Source organism: Chinchilla lanigera, unplaced genomic scaffold (genome assembly GCF_000276665.1).
Source record: "Chinchilla lanigera isolate Chin_1 unplaced genomic scaffold, ChiLan1.0 scaffold00003, whole genome shotgun sequence".
NCBI lineage: Eukaryota > Metazoa > Chordata > Mammalia > Rodentia > Chinchillidae > Chinchilla > Chinchilla lanigera.
The window spans coordinates 44,856,864-44,874,044 of record NW_004955404.1 but is presented as its reverse complement, the minus strand read 5'-3'; the positions used below and the strand labels follow the sequence as shown (position 1 = coordinate 44,874,044).

Here is a 17,181-nt window from a genome sequence, read left to right as displayed (position 1 = left end):
GCAAAGTTTCAACTCCTGAAACTTTCACCAAAAAAAAAAAAAAAAAAAATGTATTCATGTCTACTATTAGGCATTTAAAACTCTTAATTAGAAAATGAGGAAGTATGAGCATTAAAGCATTCAAGGAAGCAAGGCATGTAGATGTGAAACACTGTATTACAGGGAACTTGGGGAAAATGGCTTAGGTAGCTGGTTTTAAGAACATACAGTTTAATGGAAATTAACATATTGTTTCAAAAAGCAAATATACATTGATCTTAGCTAAAGATTGAAAAGCAATTATATATAGTATTTCTCATAATAAATTTATGCAAACAACTTCAGTAAATTCACCTATTCTCTCAAGCCTGGAAGTATGAAGAAAACATATTTTTGGAGAAATTTGTAATTCATATGAGTCAAACTAATGAATTTACATAATTGTATAGGAGAAAAAGTTCTAGCTGGCAAGTAACAGAACTTTACTAATTTTGCTTAACATGAAAACATTAGAAATTCCAGTATCAGTCTACAGAACCTGCAGATTAAAAAGAGATAAGAGTAAATTTATCTGTGGTGCAAAACAAAAAATTCTAAAAAGCTGGGAGTGGTGGCACAGGTCTATAATCCCAGCACTTGGGAGGCTGAGGCAGGAGGATCTTGTGAGCTTGAGGCCAGCCTGTGCTACAAAGTGAGCTCAAGGCCAGCCTGAACTGCATAGTGAGACCCTGTCTCAAAAACATACACACACAAAAATTCTAGCGTTGGAGGGGTTGTGATGTTAAATCCACATTATTTAACTGTGATTCTGCAATGATTTTTCAGGTAGAAATAATGAGTAATTTAAATCTAGGCTGAATAAAAACAGCAAGATAAAACTCAGTAGAAATGTGCAGCGTAGCTAACCTCACATTAATTGCCCATTTCTGATACAAACATAATTTCAAAATATTTGTTACTTTAAAATTGAAACAGAACAGGGGATCTTAAAGATAGCTACATGATAATTATAAACAAGTTCCTAAAATCACCAAACTATCATATCATGGTTAGATAGTTGATAAACAGAAAACCAATGATACTTTAATGAAATAGCAAAATTAAACAAGTTTTTAATCTAGAAAGGAGAACAGAAAAATGTTAGTTGTTCCACACTGTTTAACACACTCTCCCCAATATATTTTGAATTAATTAATAAGAAGCATTCCACAGCTTTTCTAAGCTTTGCCTTTTGGCAGAGGGGAGGATTGAACGGGGTTTGAGAAGTAAGGAAGCCAGACTGGAAATGCTGAAAAGACAAAAAAAAAAAAAAAAAAAAAAAAATCTTCTTTCTTCCTAAATTTTTATCCTCATTTAAAAACTAAAATAATTATGTTTTAAAAGTCAGTATCACACAAACCAAAAGTGTTCATAAACATTCATATTTAACAGAAGACTAAAGCATTGTGCACATTATCCATAAGAAATATTTTGCCACATTACCCCATTTGCACCCAGGTCTGGCCTGGTACAGAGCGGATAAACTCCAAGTGCAATCTGAGTTGACACATCCTGAATTGGAAATGTTCTGTCTCTGCCTTAAAGTCAAAACTGTAACACTGCACACTGATATTTAAGAAGATGATTGTTTTAACTTTCTGACCCCTAATACTACACTATTATAAATTACAGCTCTTCGGTTGTGAACTCTAGACTTTTAAACTGTACCATCTGGATAAAAAGTGAGAAGTGTTTTTTGAATTAAAAGGTTTTATAATAAAAATTATAAGATTGTGAGAATAAGGACAAGCCCTGCTTTTTGTTCTTCAGTTCCTCTTCTTGGAATTTTATGGGTAGTGGAGCTGAGTAGCGCTGGTTTAAGAAAATATAGGAGGGAGTTTAACAGCAAAGGCTTGCAACATGCTAAGGATGAAGCACAGATACACCCAATAAGTTAGTAACTTGAAGTCTTAAAGTTATATCAAATATGATTCTATCTTAGCCCTGGAGGTTGTTAATATAAGTAAAGATGAAATAATAAATAATCCTATAAAAAATCAGTACTTTATTATTGTGATGACTATGTAGAACCAACCTAAAAATGATCATGTAATGATAGGAGAAAAAAGCAGAGGAAAGAAAGCTCGTTAAAATCTTAATTTTAAGTGGTAATACAGTTAATATATACCATTGGCAAAATTTTTTATGCTTTTAGACCCCAGTTCCCACAAAACAGGGAGGAACAAGATGATTATCAAGGAACTTAGAATTTTTAAAATGAACTCTTTTTAAATCCCATTACTGAGAAAGTGACTATACTGTATTTCGAATTTCAGAGTCAAACAAAGAGATGAACTCAAGTGAGAGATTAAAATATGAACCTGAAGCCACTCTTGGAATTTTGGAAAGCACAGTTCTAGAATAAATCACAGATGTACCCTATTCACAAGAAGTGCAAGTTTTCATCCTACATTCTGACATTAAATAGTGTAAAATTTTTATATAGCCTCTTAAACCGCACTTATTGCCAGAGTTTCAATATATATTTTAAATTATCATTTCTTATGAATGTGCTTAAGCAAGACAAACATTAAATGTATGAAACAGTGATGTAGAAAAGCTTTACATTTTTTTTCCTGTTCTGCACAGCACAAAAATCCCCTTAAGAGTTAACTCACCCTCATATACAGTACTTACCACAACAGCGAACTGCTCAGGTTCACACAAGTTGTTATAGTCGCTTCTGAACTGAGACAAAGAACTTAATTGCTCTTGATCAGGAAGATGTTTTATTAAGTTCTAAAAATTAAAATGAAAAGGAAATATCTTTAAGGGATGTATGACTCAAATTTTAGAATGATTAACTAATTAGCTATGGGATGGAAACCAGTGAAGAAGTTGCTGTTTACCTTTTTCCCCAGGTGACTTCTCTTATATCAAACCTAAAGCAATATTCTCTGTATTCTTGAAAATAGTCAGTTTTCCTTTCTCTATTGCAGAGTTCCTACTTACTCAAGTCAAGCACTATTGAACATTTATTTGATTGGCTGACAATTAAGAAAGAAGAACTTGGGGCTGGGGATTTAGCTCAGCGGCAAAAGCGCCTGCCTGGCAAGCGCAAGGTTGTGAGTTCGGTTCCCGGTACCAGAGAAAAACCAAAAAAAAAAAAAAACAAAGAAAGAAGAACTTGACCAATAACAAAGGAAAAGCTTTCTAACTTGAACAAATGAGAACCATGATGTTAGGGAAATTAATTGTCAGATATTTAAGGGAAAGCCAAACATACCCTAACACTTTACTCAAGGGAATAAAAGATAGCACATTGCTACTAAAAGGCAAAGGAAACAATAGTAAAGAAAGAAATCAAGGGAATTGAAATGGCAGTGCTTACAAGATTAATCAATAGTTTATATTTTGATAATAAAAACTAAAGATATCTTTCAAATAAAGACAAAGTAACTTTTCTGGTGTGGAAGGAGAATGGAAAGGCCACTGAACCCACAGCATTTATCCTGTAGACAAAAAAGCACACAAAGAGATCTTTTAGGAACTGAACTGTTCATGACTAAAATGATCCTCTGTTTATACCATCTACAGTCTGGAAATCATAGGCTCACTTGGGTGCTCTGGATCCTTCGTGCACTTGCAATGCTACCAACTCATATACTTAAAGAAGAGAAGCCCCTGAAGAAAGGTTAGAGAATACACGTAAATATGCCCTCCCAGTAGAACATAAAAGATTAAGTAATTCCCAAAAAGTCTACAAAGATCCTCCTTGTCAAAATATGATCAACAATAACAGTATAACTAGATAGTATATTGATAATGAAATTAAGGGGGTAAAAAGAGTAGTTGGTGCTCACAATTCCAAATTATAATGCCAGTAATTTCTATATAAGCCTTAAGTCAAGTACAAATTATAATTAAGCCTACAGCATACTATTTGTTTATCTGGTTATTTACACATTTGCTTATTTACACATTACTCCAAAGATGTTTTGGTTAAAACATGATAGAGGATAGCATGCATGAAAAGTGGTTAAATCAAAGAAGAATTTGAACAGTTAGGGTTTATATCTAAAATGTCTCCCAAGAGTCATGTGGTAAGAAGTAAGGCTTAACTGGAGGCAGGTCACTGAGGCACGCACACACCTGGGAGGGAATATTCTTCTGCCAAGCTCCTTCCTACCTCCTGTTTCTCTGCTTCCAGGCTGTGATGGGGTGAACAGTTGTCTTCTACCCTGCTTTCTGCCTTGCAGCCCACTAACCATATACTAAACCCCATGGAACCATAAGCCCAAAAAAACCTCTTCTTTAAATTGTAGTGTCATGTATTTCATCCAAGTGATAGAAAAGTAACTAACATGCTGATTCACTGTACACCTCTGTACAAAAACTTTGTTGATAGCCAGTAACAACAATGAAAAGTATGGACTTATGATCATGCCAAGGAAAGGCAAATACTATTAACACCAGCAGGGTGAATAGAAACAATAAAGGCATATAATTTCCCTGCACATATAGAAATTCCTCTTTCTTGGAATTGCCTAAGATGAAAAGACTTGATTATTTATGCTCCTCTTAACTATTCTTTTTTTTTGTTTGTTTGTTTTTTTGTTTTTTTCTCCGGTACCGGGAACCGAACTCACGACCTTGCGCTTGCCAGGCAGGGGCTTTTGCAGCTGAGCTAAATCCCCAGCCCCTTCCTCTTAACTATTCTTGTTCCCGGCTGCACTGTCCAGTTACTCATTACACTCAGCTATGAATTTCTTTAGCATTCTTGTAGATGATGATTGAACCTCCCTAAATAATTTAGTTAATATAATTAATTTCAACCTTTCAATAGAAGTTTGTTACTTTTCATTTTACTATTTTTGCACTCTAATGTTGCAAAATGACCGTGATTTGTAAATATATAAATCTTAACACTCGTCAAAATAAATTCTGTGAAGTCCTCCAAGCACACAGTTTTCCCCTCGCAGTCCAGTGGAAGCACTGCCAGAATAACTGCCTGTCACTGTGCTTCTCATAGAATTCCCCAGCCTTTTCCATATCCACCCCTTCTTCACCTTTATGTAACCCTGCTTACACACATACACACACAGAATGCACTCTCACAACACATTCTGTAGTATTAAACCAAACTCCATGAAGCACTGTCTATCTTGTAGGAAATGTCTTTTCCTTTACTGAAATATAAATTCCAAGAAGGGGAAGCCTCTCTCTGATAGAATCTAACACTACTCTGTACATAGGGGATACAAAAAATATTTGCAACATAAATTAATAAAAGTCTAGTGGGACAAAGTCTTTTAATTATGTGCATTTATTTCAAATGGATAAAAAATGATGTGTAGACATGTCATGAAAAATAATATACTACTGATCTCTTGTTACAAAGAAATAAATAACTAGATTTAGGAAAATAAAAACATGACAGTGAACAAAGCAAACCAAAATAATGCTTATTACAAGATAATACTCCATGTCCAAGCCTTATTTAAACTAGCAGTTCTTAGTACTAAAATTGGAAAAATATGTTTAAAATTAAAGGGTTCAAATAGCATGAAATTCTTATTTTAATGAATTTGTGGAAAATTTACATTCAAAAATATTTTAGGTTATAAACTCATAAAACTGGCCTTACATTTATTAAGTATGGTATGCATAATAACAACATTCACCCTGAGGTGAACTTTTTAGCTATAGCTATGAACTTCTTAGCTACAAAAATATAGCTTTTATGATAAAGGGAATTAAACTTATAGGTGGGCTCAAAGTTGCTATCAGTTGACCTCAAATTAAGGCAATGGTCCCAGATTATTATCTGACTGTGCCTGATGTAATCACAAAAATACCTGTCAGTGGAAGAAGGACATAGAGCAATAGAGCTGTGACCATGAAAGGAAGAAACAGAGATGGAACACTGTTGGGTGCATGAGAAGCTGGAAAAGAGAAAGACACAATTCTTTGCTAGAGCCTACGAAAATGAACACACACCAGCCAGCACCACGACTTCAACCCAGATAGCCCAATGCCAGACCTCCTGTGTTACACAGAAATGTCAACTAAGAAAGAGGCAGTATTTTAAACTATGAAGTTTGTGGTGAATTGCTATACCAGCAATAGAAAAGTAATACATTAACAAATTATAAGAAGCTAAACCTATTTGCAACATGAATTTTAAAATGCAAATGACCTTTTTTCTATCTGTAGACAACAAAAGCCAAATGAGCACCCAAAACATTCATGTAATCAAGTTAAAAGCTATTCTGTAAATATTTAACAAATTCATTATGGGAAATACAAACATGTATTAAGTAGAAAAATTTTTCTTTAAGGAACATGGCATCTGCTCCCAGCAAGAAGCCGCACACACAATCAACGACAAAAAATATAAAAATGCAGCTTATAAAAAATAATTGCCAGAGGGAGAAAGATGCTCACAAAGAGTTATCAAACAAGGTAGTTTATGAATCTTAGAGATACACACATAAGTTAAAAATGAGAATAAATCACTACTACTTTTTAGAAGATATATTAACAAGGTAAACTCAAAAAAACTTCTAAAGACATTTATTGATAAGTTAAAACATCTAAAATAATTTTAATTGCTTCTTGATACTAACAGATAATTTTAGTTTCTTTTATTGGTAGGAAATTATTTTGTGAGCATATCCGTAACAGAGCAAAAGGACATGAACTGAAAAGCTTCTTTCGGTAGGTCATTTGTGTTATGATTCTCCAACTTTAAATTCTACGGAGATATAAAAAAACTCTTACATGGAATTGGGAAGTGACCCTGATACCACACTAGCATTCAATACAAAAATCTGGGGATAAAAAACCATTTTAAAAATCCTCTGGTCTTTCGCTGGGCTTGGTGCACAGCAGCATTCAGGAGGCTGAGGCAGGAGGATCACAAGTTTGAGTTTGAGAGCTAGCCTGAGCTACAAAGTGAGCGCCTCAACTACATAGCCAGATCCTGTTCCAAAAAAAAAAAAAAACCTTCTAAATGAGTATAGACTACTAGGCAGATAATCTCTCTTACTCAGAGGAACATCAACAAATCAGACTCAAGGAAGGGTGGCTGGTAAAGGAAACTAACGAAAACTTCCTTGCTCTCCTATACCAAATGATAATGCAATTTGATAAGCCTAAGAACAACATTCCATAAAGGCTATAAAAATTAACATTAAGATACCACTACTCGGGGCTGGGGATTTAGCTCAGCGGCAAAAGCGCCTGCCTGGCAAGCGCAAGGTCGTGAGTTCGGTTCCGGTACCGGAGAAAAACAAAAACAAACAAACAAACAAAAAATAAGATACCACTACTCTTAACTGTAACAACAACAAAAATACACATGTACAATTAAACACTGTGCCTCTCACAGGCATTTAAAATAACTGAAATGTAATCATTTAAAATAATTGAAATGTAATCATTATAATGATAGCATTATATTTAGTTTGCAGTTAAGGGAAGAACAGAGTTTTATCTCCTTGCAATGCAGAAGTGATGCTAAAGCTAACTATGCAGCAATGATGTTCCAGTTGAATGATTTGGGTTAAGAATTTTGCTTCACTTACAGATTTCTATTTAATGAGGAGATTGAAGTGAAATATTAGAATTTAAGCTCCGCTTGTTTGTTTACCTGAATCATAGACTCTGCCAACTGCGTTTCATCCACTTCCAATATCATCATTTTGATTTCCTCATATGGCACCCGAAAAGAGCTCAGGAAGATTGCTAAGAGAAAGGGCGGGGAGAAATAGTTCATAAAGAATAAGGTAACAGGAATTTTAGATGTAGTTCTACTTATAAAATCAAAAATTAATTCATACAAGAAAATTTATAAATTTAATATAATCATTAAGGGAAAACTTTCCTTTATATTTTTTATATTCTTCTCAAGTTGCAACATGACAATCCTCTATTATTCGGCAGCTGCCAAGGTTGATTTTTAAAGGCATAGTTATTTGTCTATCATAGGAATGATGCTAATTTTCATATGATTTAAAACAAACAAGTATAAGATACAGTATAGAAACATCACATTGTAATGAAAAGAATGATAAAAATCCAGTATACGTAGGGAATATTTGTAGACATATGCACTATTGGCCTGTACAGTATTTTCCAGCCCTACTAAATAGTTTAAAAAAACATTTCAGATAACTGCTAAATAGTACATTAACATATTTTACTAGTAACAATAGCACTCTACTCTTCAGAAATATTGTAGACAACATGCTAGAGAAATACATTTGCATGTAATTAAATCTTAATAGTACCATTTTAGAAAATGAATTTTCATAATAAAATTTCCAAAGGGGTCAGCTATTACTAACTGCCAACATCATTTACAATTTCACTGATATCTAGATATCTAATATTGTAATATGATATTCTCAAGGGCTTCGGAGGTATAGAAAGGTATTTTCTCAGCATTACATATAATGTTTTTGCCAGTTTACTCTTTATTCTAGCATTTTCATGTTCAAACTACATCATTTCTTGACCACACTCAGAAGTTGCTACCAAACACCCATTAATTTTTTAAAAAATTTATTGAACTTCTATATTATTTGGTCTGTAGGTAATTACATCATTTTATCTATAAGTAAAGGTATCACTTTTCATACAACTCAGAAAACATGAACTACTTTATTCTTGTACTGCATTTCTTAGACTTCGGGACACACATCGCCTAGAGATGAAGAACAAGGGACACATTCTATGTTCTCAGCGCCAGGTTCCTCTCATGTTACCGAGCACAAGGAGGCATAACATGGGCTGCCTATGCTAGGAATGTCGATGCTGATATAGCCCAGGCTGGAATAAAGGATCACAAAGATCTAGGAACAGATACATACGGAATTAAAAAGGATAACTCAGCAGAATGATCTAGCAAGCAAAAAATATTAAGTAAGTACATAATGTCAAAGGGATAATAAATGAGTAACTGACAGCGATGGAATAAAATCAAATTCTTCACATCATGTACAGAGGAAGATGCAGAGATGAGTAAATATAAATGTTAACAAAACTAAAAACAATTGAACATGGTGCATTCGCTTATCACTGGTTAGAGAATTCAAACATAAAAGTCAACTCAAACATAAAAACTGAAAAAAATTATATCTGACATTATGAAAGAAATGCTAATGCACTAAAAACAAAAGGCAAGTGTTACTTTTCTTTCAAATATAAACAAGCATCTAAAATAATTAGAATACCAGGAGGTATGGCAGGAAAATGGGCAAAGTATATGTAAAATCAATTAAAAGAATGAGAAGTAAAAATGGTAAAAAAAAATATGGCAAGCCTTACAGGAAAGAAAATTGAGATGGTGAATTAGTAATACATACCTAGACTATCAGTGAGAGTAATATGAATCCCTGAATTACTGGTATTTTTGGACAAAAGTAAATTTCATTTAAAAAACAAAGTCTAAGGATAAAATAAAATACAAAAAGTTCAGAAATTTAAAAAAATGAAAACAGAATTACTCTGAAATGTCATACAGGAATTAAATGAAACAAGTTCTACGTGTATACTTCAGGCAGTATAGAGACATTCTAGAACGATCTCAAAAAAGGTATTTTTAATCTTAAAAGCATTCTGAGCTTTTTCAAAAGAAAAACAGCAATGATCATAGGAGAAAATAAAATAATTATTTATAGAAATGAAAGAAAAGCTTGAAATGTTTGTTAGGACAAGGAAAAATACCAAGACATTGATTAAAAACAAGTAAGATGATTTGAAGAAAAAAGTAGAACTTTTAGAAATTTTAAACATATTCAAAGTAAAAAAAAAAAAAAATCAACATACTTATTGAGTATTAGATTAAAGACTGGAGACATGCAAGGCGTATTTACCCAAAACACATCCAACAGACAAAAAGATGGAAAAATACTAGGTGTAGACAAATAGATGCTGAATAAAGGTATCTTAAGAAATCCAACAGTGGGGCCAAAGACTAAATCAGAAAGAAACAAGCATTTTTGAAAAGGAAATGCTGAGACTTTAAGGAGACTCAACAAATCCAAAACATGGTAATTTACAAAATCAAGACGGAATTTTGTAAAACACTGCTGAGTTGGTAAAACAAGGGACATGCCAGCACTGTTGCAGAAAGAGTAATAATTGAAACACACGTATAATCCACACTTAAATGGCGACCGACACAGAGCTCTACAACCTCTATCACAACTACCAACACAGCTACTGTAGCACAAAAGCAGACATGGGCAATACAGAAGCAAAGGCCCTTGCAATGTTCCTCTAAAACTTCTGTTTATGACACAGGCAGTGGATCAGACTTAGTAAGAAAACCTTTTCAAATATCAACTGAACACTTGATGAAGTGTGACATGCAAAGAAATGTAATCCTACACTACAATGAAAATGCACAGACTATACCTAAAGACATTGATGTAATTTGATTATATTCATGTAAAATTTAAAACCAGTCAATATCAAACTGTTCACAAACAGGTACACTATTGGTAAAACTATTTTATTATTTTAGAGGCTAATGTTTAATCAAAGATTCAGGATAAGGTTGCTTCTTACACGGAGAGGGATAAAACTAAAGATAGTCACAGCCCCTAAGAAAAGAAAAGTTTTCTGTAGCTAGGGGGTTTGATTTCTTATTAAGCTGCACCATCCACTTTATAAATCTCTCATGTGCAATATATATAATAATGTAACTAAAATAATTTTACATAAATAACATAAAGAAAATGCATTTTAAAAAAGGTGACACCATGACAGAATGGCCTGCCCTAATGAGGTCTGGCCGTTGCCCTCAGCACCTCTGAGCTACTCTCTAAACCCTCAGAACATCCTGCCTGAGAAGAGTATCTTTGGTACCTGAAGATATGAGGCCACCATAGATACTCAGTGCTAACACGGAGCTTCAGGCTCACAGCGACGGCTCTGCCATTGAGGGCTGAAAACGGAGGTGCACCATATGTGAGTGCAACCCTAACCAGGCCCAGCAGTAACTGTGAATGCCGAGCCTCCTGGGTGGGCAGCACTCTGTCTGTATCATTACACAGCAGTGTGCAAAGAAGTTAGAGCAGCTCACGAGTCTACCGGGAGAAAACTGCAAACTTCATGCTGAGAGCCCTCCTGGACTCAGCCCATGCACGATTCAATTTGAATCTACCATAACACAGGAACAAGCTGTAACTGTAAGACAGCTTCACCGCTTTTCCACTGTTCTTCAGGTCTTTCAATTAATCAAGACTGAGAGTGGTCTTAGAATCACCAGTCTTGCAACTGGTATTAAAAGTCAGGGTGTCACTCATTGGAAAATCATTAACTTCTCATTTAAAAAACTGCAAAACTTGTACAATTATGTACATGAACTTATCTACATAAATAAAAGAATAATAACACATCAAAACAAAAAAATGTTAATAGCACAATTTAGTTTGTAGATGGAAATAACATTCTTTTATGAGGTGTGATCAAAACATTAGGTGAGTTTAAAAATATATTAAAGTGAAAGACATACTGCCACTAATTCCCCTCAAAATACTTCCTCTTACTTTGAACACACTTTTACTATTGTTCTTTCTACTTTTTGAAGCTCGTCTTGAAGTTCTTCGTTCTGTGTCTTCCATTGCTCTGCTGTGACTACCTCAGTGTCCCGAATCAACTCAAAATTTTTACCTTTCATGGTCACTCTGACTTTGGCAAAGAGCCAGAAGTTGCAAGGTGGCAGACTTGGTGAAAAAGTAGCCAAGCAAAGTCAGCAGGAGTATTTTGTGGAAGCTTAAGAGGTAATATCTTTTTTTACTGTAATACTGTTCAAAATTTTTATTTAAACATTCCACATACTTTTATTGCACCTATTTTCTCCTTTGTCATTTATTTCTTTCCAAAAGTCTCCTATATTGAAATTAGTATAAAACACATATTCATGTCAATCAAACTATGGTCTTAATAGTTTATGAATAAATTGTCTTTTGGAAAGCATTTGCTGTAATATCCATAGAGCAATAAATTGTAGAAGAGTTGAAAATGACCTATTGCCTAGGAGATAATTTGAAATACACGTATAGACTTTTTAAGAGTTACTGAGAATACTATAATGACACTCAATGAAAGCCTCCACAGAGCCTATAAAAATAATTCTTTTTTTACTAACATATGTCTTATCCTGCAAAATGTGATTATGTAGATCCCACTAGGAAGCTTTGGGTTCTATGTGAAAGAGTAGAGTATGCATATCTTGGACTCAGTCATGCTTGTATTCTGTGTGGCAATTTATAAATATTTAAAGTAAAACATTCACATTAATTTGTAGAGTAAAGGACTCTCCCTTTATAGCTCTAATACTCAAAAGGAATGTGGAAAAACACAAAAATCCTGTAAAGTTCTGGGATTGCTCTTGAACCAGGGATTCTATTATTTATGATGGGGCCACAGTCTTTGCCAAAATCTTTCAAATACAGAAAGCCCTACATGATATTTAAATAGGCAAATAAATGGTTTTTTTATTTTAAAAATGTATAAAAATTCTCAAAATAGTACACAATATTTCAGTTAAAAGAATTTAAAGAGAAATTACATAGTACAGGCTTATCTTTCTCTTCAATAAACTTTACAAGTGAATCTCTCCATTCTGGTATCAGTATTCTACTACTGACCACAGCTTTACTTGAAATTATCTCAATGAAAAACAGTTGTCACTATTTAAACATGACTCTCCTCAGAATACAGTATCTCAAAACTCTAAATTTTATGGACAAAAACCAGCTGTGAATTCAACTATAATTACAGTAAAGATTACAGGCTGCTAAAGCTTCATAAAGCTTCAATCACAAAACTTGCTACAATCTGAGAGGGCAAGAATAATTCTGAAATGTATGACATCATAATATGACAGACTATAAATTCTGGATCTTTTTATCTCATGCTTTAAAACACACTTCTCAACTAAATAAATGGGATATGTATCCTCTAGCTAAAGCAAACAACACAAACAGGATCCTTTTCTATGATAATGATGTGATTTTATAATACATAAATAGCAATGGATACATACTATACTTAACTATTTCTACCTTATTCAAATCCCTTTAATGTGAAAGCCACCATATTTTCAACCTAAAATGTCAATGTGCATACCTATCTGATGTAAATACGCATACCTTATAGTAAAATATAAATCAATAAACATAGAACTAGCACACAAAGTTAATCAGAAATTATTAGCACATGCTATTAATTATTTACCACATCATATTTAGCATATTTCTACAACATATGAATAGCAACCCCATCCAACCAGTTATAATTCTCTTTGAAGTGTCTATTTAAGCAAAATTATCATGGCTGATCAATTCACCAAGTAATGTATTCAAAATGATATTCACCAAGCATAAATAGTTAGATTCAAGAGTAGTAACTTCTGGCACAGTCATAAATATTTTTCTAACAAAATCACCTCCTTTAGATCACAAAGTATAGAACTTTTTCACATTTAACTAAGTTAATAATGTAATACTCTCAACTGAGGTAATGTTTGTGGGGGACGTAGGGGAGAATTCTCTAAATTAAATAATGTAACAACTAAGCATCAGTGGACTAAATTGTCACACATAGAGAAACTTATGTCTAATTCAGAATGCATGTCCACCATCCACCAGAAAGACAGGGCTGTATGGATTATGACCATCTTAATAAAATGACAGACACCACTCTCACTGCAAGTCTGGATACCAACAAAAAGAGATTTCTGAGTTTCTTACCCCACCCCACTATGTATTTCCAAGCCAAAAGTGATGTCGTTTTCACTCACATTTTCCTTGGCCCAATCATGTAGCTGAAACAAGCACCAGAGTGTGACTGATCAGTTTGAGCTCAGCAAAAAAGAACTAAATATTGGTCAATAGTATTAATACCTCTACACTGCTTCTAGGGACGCCCACATTGTAGGAAGTGAAGACCCTCTGGCACAGTGAAGATAAAGTGGAGTCATTTCCAAGAGTTCCACCAAAAAGAATGTCAAGTCTACCTTTTGTACATGTTCTCTTTAATAAAACTTTTGATCAGTAGCATGATTCTTTATTCTCTCATTAGAGAATAATTTTGTTCCAATACTTGCTAAAAGCTCATTTGAGGCATGTTAATAATTGAGGCAGACTAAAAGCTATGTTATCTTCCTACCTCTAGATTTTCCACGTTATGTCCCTCTTGCACCATCAGAAAGGACTGTGTGTGTATATGTGTGTCACATTATCTCAGCTCCAGGCAGAACTATATGTGATGCACTTAAGATGCAGTTTGAAATGGCACAGGAGCAAAATCATTTGCCTTCTTATCCAGAGTAAGTCAGTCAGGAAGACAGTTCAACACTATGTATTTAGCTCCTGTAACAGTAATTAAATCTAAAGTATTTCCAGTTAGTACTTTTGAGGAACAGCTTTGAAATGCTAAGATGGAATAATGGAATTTATTTTACTTATCAACTCTATTCCCATTATTCTAACTTTCTTTTTTGTGCGGTAAAATATCACAAACAATAGAGATTCAGAAGTATAAAAGAACCAATTCATTTTTTTCAAACTATGATGTTACCTGAGTTCCTTGTCTTTATTTTATTCTTAAAAACAAGACTTTAAAAAATAATTCTCATTTCAGTGATGGGTGGTAGAATTTCAAACTAAATCATGTTCTTCTTTTATAATTTGCATTAATCTTTTGAAGAATTTAATCTCATAATTTGCATAAAGATGAATTATATTTGAATTTATTATGCAAATAACAATAAAATTAAAATAACCATAAAATGAGAAATGAGTCATAAAATGAAATAACTTAAACCATCTACATGTGTTTTGGTAATTTAATAGCATTGAAATATACTTACAAAGATTCTGGGCAATCTTAGAATCTAGAAACTTAAGTTCTTTAATTTTTTTCTTAATAACTTTCTTTTCTTCAAAATCTTCCTCATCTTTTCTTTCTGGAAAACCAAAGATAGACTGAAGTTACAGTCAATAAGGCATTTATATGTAAAAGGATGCAAAAAATATGAGTATTCTAAACCACACAATTATAAAAACAATAAAATGGATTTCAAGACTCTAACTATTTCAGATAAGTATTTGTGGCTCTTAAAGTACAAAGAGTAAGTGTGTGAACGTTTATCAGGAAAAACAAAAACAAAACTAATATACATTATAGAAACGAATGCTATCAAGTAAAAGTATCTATATAGTTAGTTCACTTGAGAAATGTATAGAACACAATTATAGCAATACGCTTACACTTACCACGAGTCAGTAACTTAGCCCTGAGAGTACTAAACAATCAAAACTGCTTTACGTTTGCTATATCACGCTTATTTAAAAATAGATCTCTTACAAAATATGAAGAATTATAATTTGTTAAATTGTTGAAAAATAGCCAAATATTGATCCTTGGCTCATATTAATGCAATACTCTTAAAATATTCAACAAATTTACTTTATCCTTTTTTACTTTACCCTTGATAAACAATAAACACATTATATTAAACAACAATATATGAACCATGTTTACAGTAGTCAAGTTTATAGCCCCAACCAGTAAGGTGGTCATGTCATCTTTCTTCTCTGTTGTGTCCACAAACAACACTTCTCAATATTACTCGTCTTATAAAATTAGGATTTTTGATGATACCAAACTGGGAGGGGGAAATGTCTAGATAGACATGCACAACTAAATCACTAATCTTGAAAGATAAGCAGGGATGCATACAGAACTGAAAATCAGCTGCAAGATCTTTATATGAGTTAGATTATATACTTTCATTAGTTTTATTTCAAAAAGAAGCATAATTATAGGTTTAGCTACAAAGTTTGAGATAAGGGTCATAGTTTCAATTTCTAAATATATTTACTAGCTAATTTTTGTGTCATTTTGTCTATAATCAAACATCAGTCTGAATAGGATTTAAATTACTTATATTAGGTCTCTTTTTTCTGAGCTTCTAATTCTCTTCTATTGTCGTGTACTACTGTTATGCTATTTACCACTTTGGCTAAGTATTATAGATTTGTAGGTTTTGATAGTTCATATTATTTGTCATCCTTTTCAAATTTCTATTGCTTTTCTCACTTATTTTCTCATTTCAACTATCAATTAATTCAAAAATTCCACAAATAAAATCCATTTCAACAGTATCCAAGTTGCAAAGAATTCATAATTAAATCCTGGGAGACTTGACATCTGGACCATCTTCAAACATCCTAACCATGTGGCATATATCTAAAATCACTCAACTTAATACAGCATTCTTCATATGCAATCTATATACATAGAGTCAGGTCACATAAACATGTCTAAAGTGTACTCCTGGTTATTGTGAAAAAAAAAATCTTTCCATATGTGTCATATCATCAGTTACTTTATTTTTTGTTTCATTTTCATAGGAATATTTAATAACACCACTTAAAAAAGTAGTGTATTAAGCAATATACAGACAAAATGCAGACATCCCTAGGCTAACAGAATTTAAGGTCCAATAGAGATTACTATAAAATAAATGGAAATTATAACACAGAATGAAATAAAAAATACAGTGAGTATTTTAATTTACAAATTTACTACAGTAAGAAAAATTTTGCCATTAATTCCCCTCAAAATACTTGTCCTCACTTTCATTCTATCATTCTATACACTTTGGGAAGCAGTTCTGGAAGTCCTCTTTAGTCACACCATCATGGCAGCTTTGATGTCTCAACCTGATTCGAAATATTTCCCTTTCACAGTCATTTCGACCTTGTGGAAGAAGCAGAGGACCCACGGTGTCAGATCTGGTGAATCAGGTGGATGAGGACACACTGTAATGTTTTTATGAGCCTGCCTTTCCAATGAAAGGCACCAAGCACCAGTATTTATTATATTTTTTACTGTACCTTGTAAAGACTCACAAAAGAGGATCTCCAGAACTGCTTCAGAAAGCAACAAGAATGATGGGAGAAGCATGTTCAAAGTGAGGGGAAGTATTTTCAGCAGAAATTATGGCAATATATCTTCTCCAGCAATTGTTTTTTAAATTGAACATTCATTATAAATTTTGTTCACACCTTACATACTCACCATGTTCGGATAAGACCTGCAAGAGAAGAAAAGCACTCTAACCTACACTTCTCAGATAGTCCATGGGATAAATCATAACCTAAACAAAGCTTAAAAGGGAAAATAAATGATCCAGGT

At 33.2% G+C, this 17,181-nt stretch overlaps 1 protein-coding gene across 1 annotated transcript in view; it reads right to left on the bottom strand.

The window, feature by feature from the left end:
* Window positions 1–17,181, bottom strand: part of Diaph3 (diaphanous-related formin 3) — a 453,636-nt gene that overhangs the window by 232,899 nt on the left and 203,556 nt on the right. The window contains 3 exon segments of the mRNA XM_005374208.2: window positions 2,656–2,757; window positions 7,613–7,707; window positions 14,849–14,944. Of these exon segments, the coding sequence (XP_005374265.1) occupies window positions 2,656–2,757; window positions 7,613–7,707; window positions 14,849–14,944 (293 nt within the window).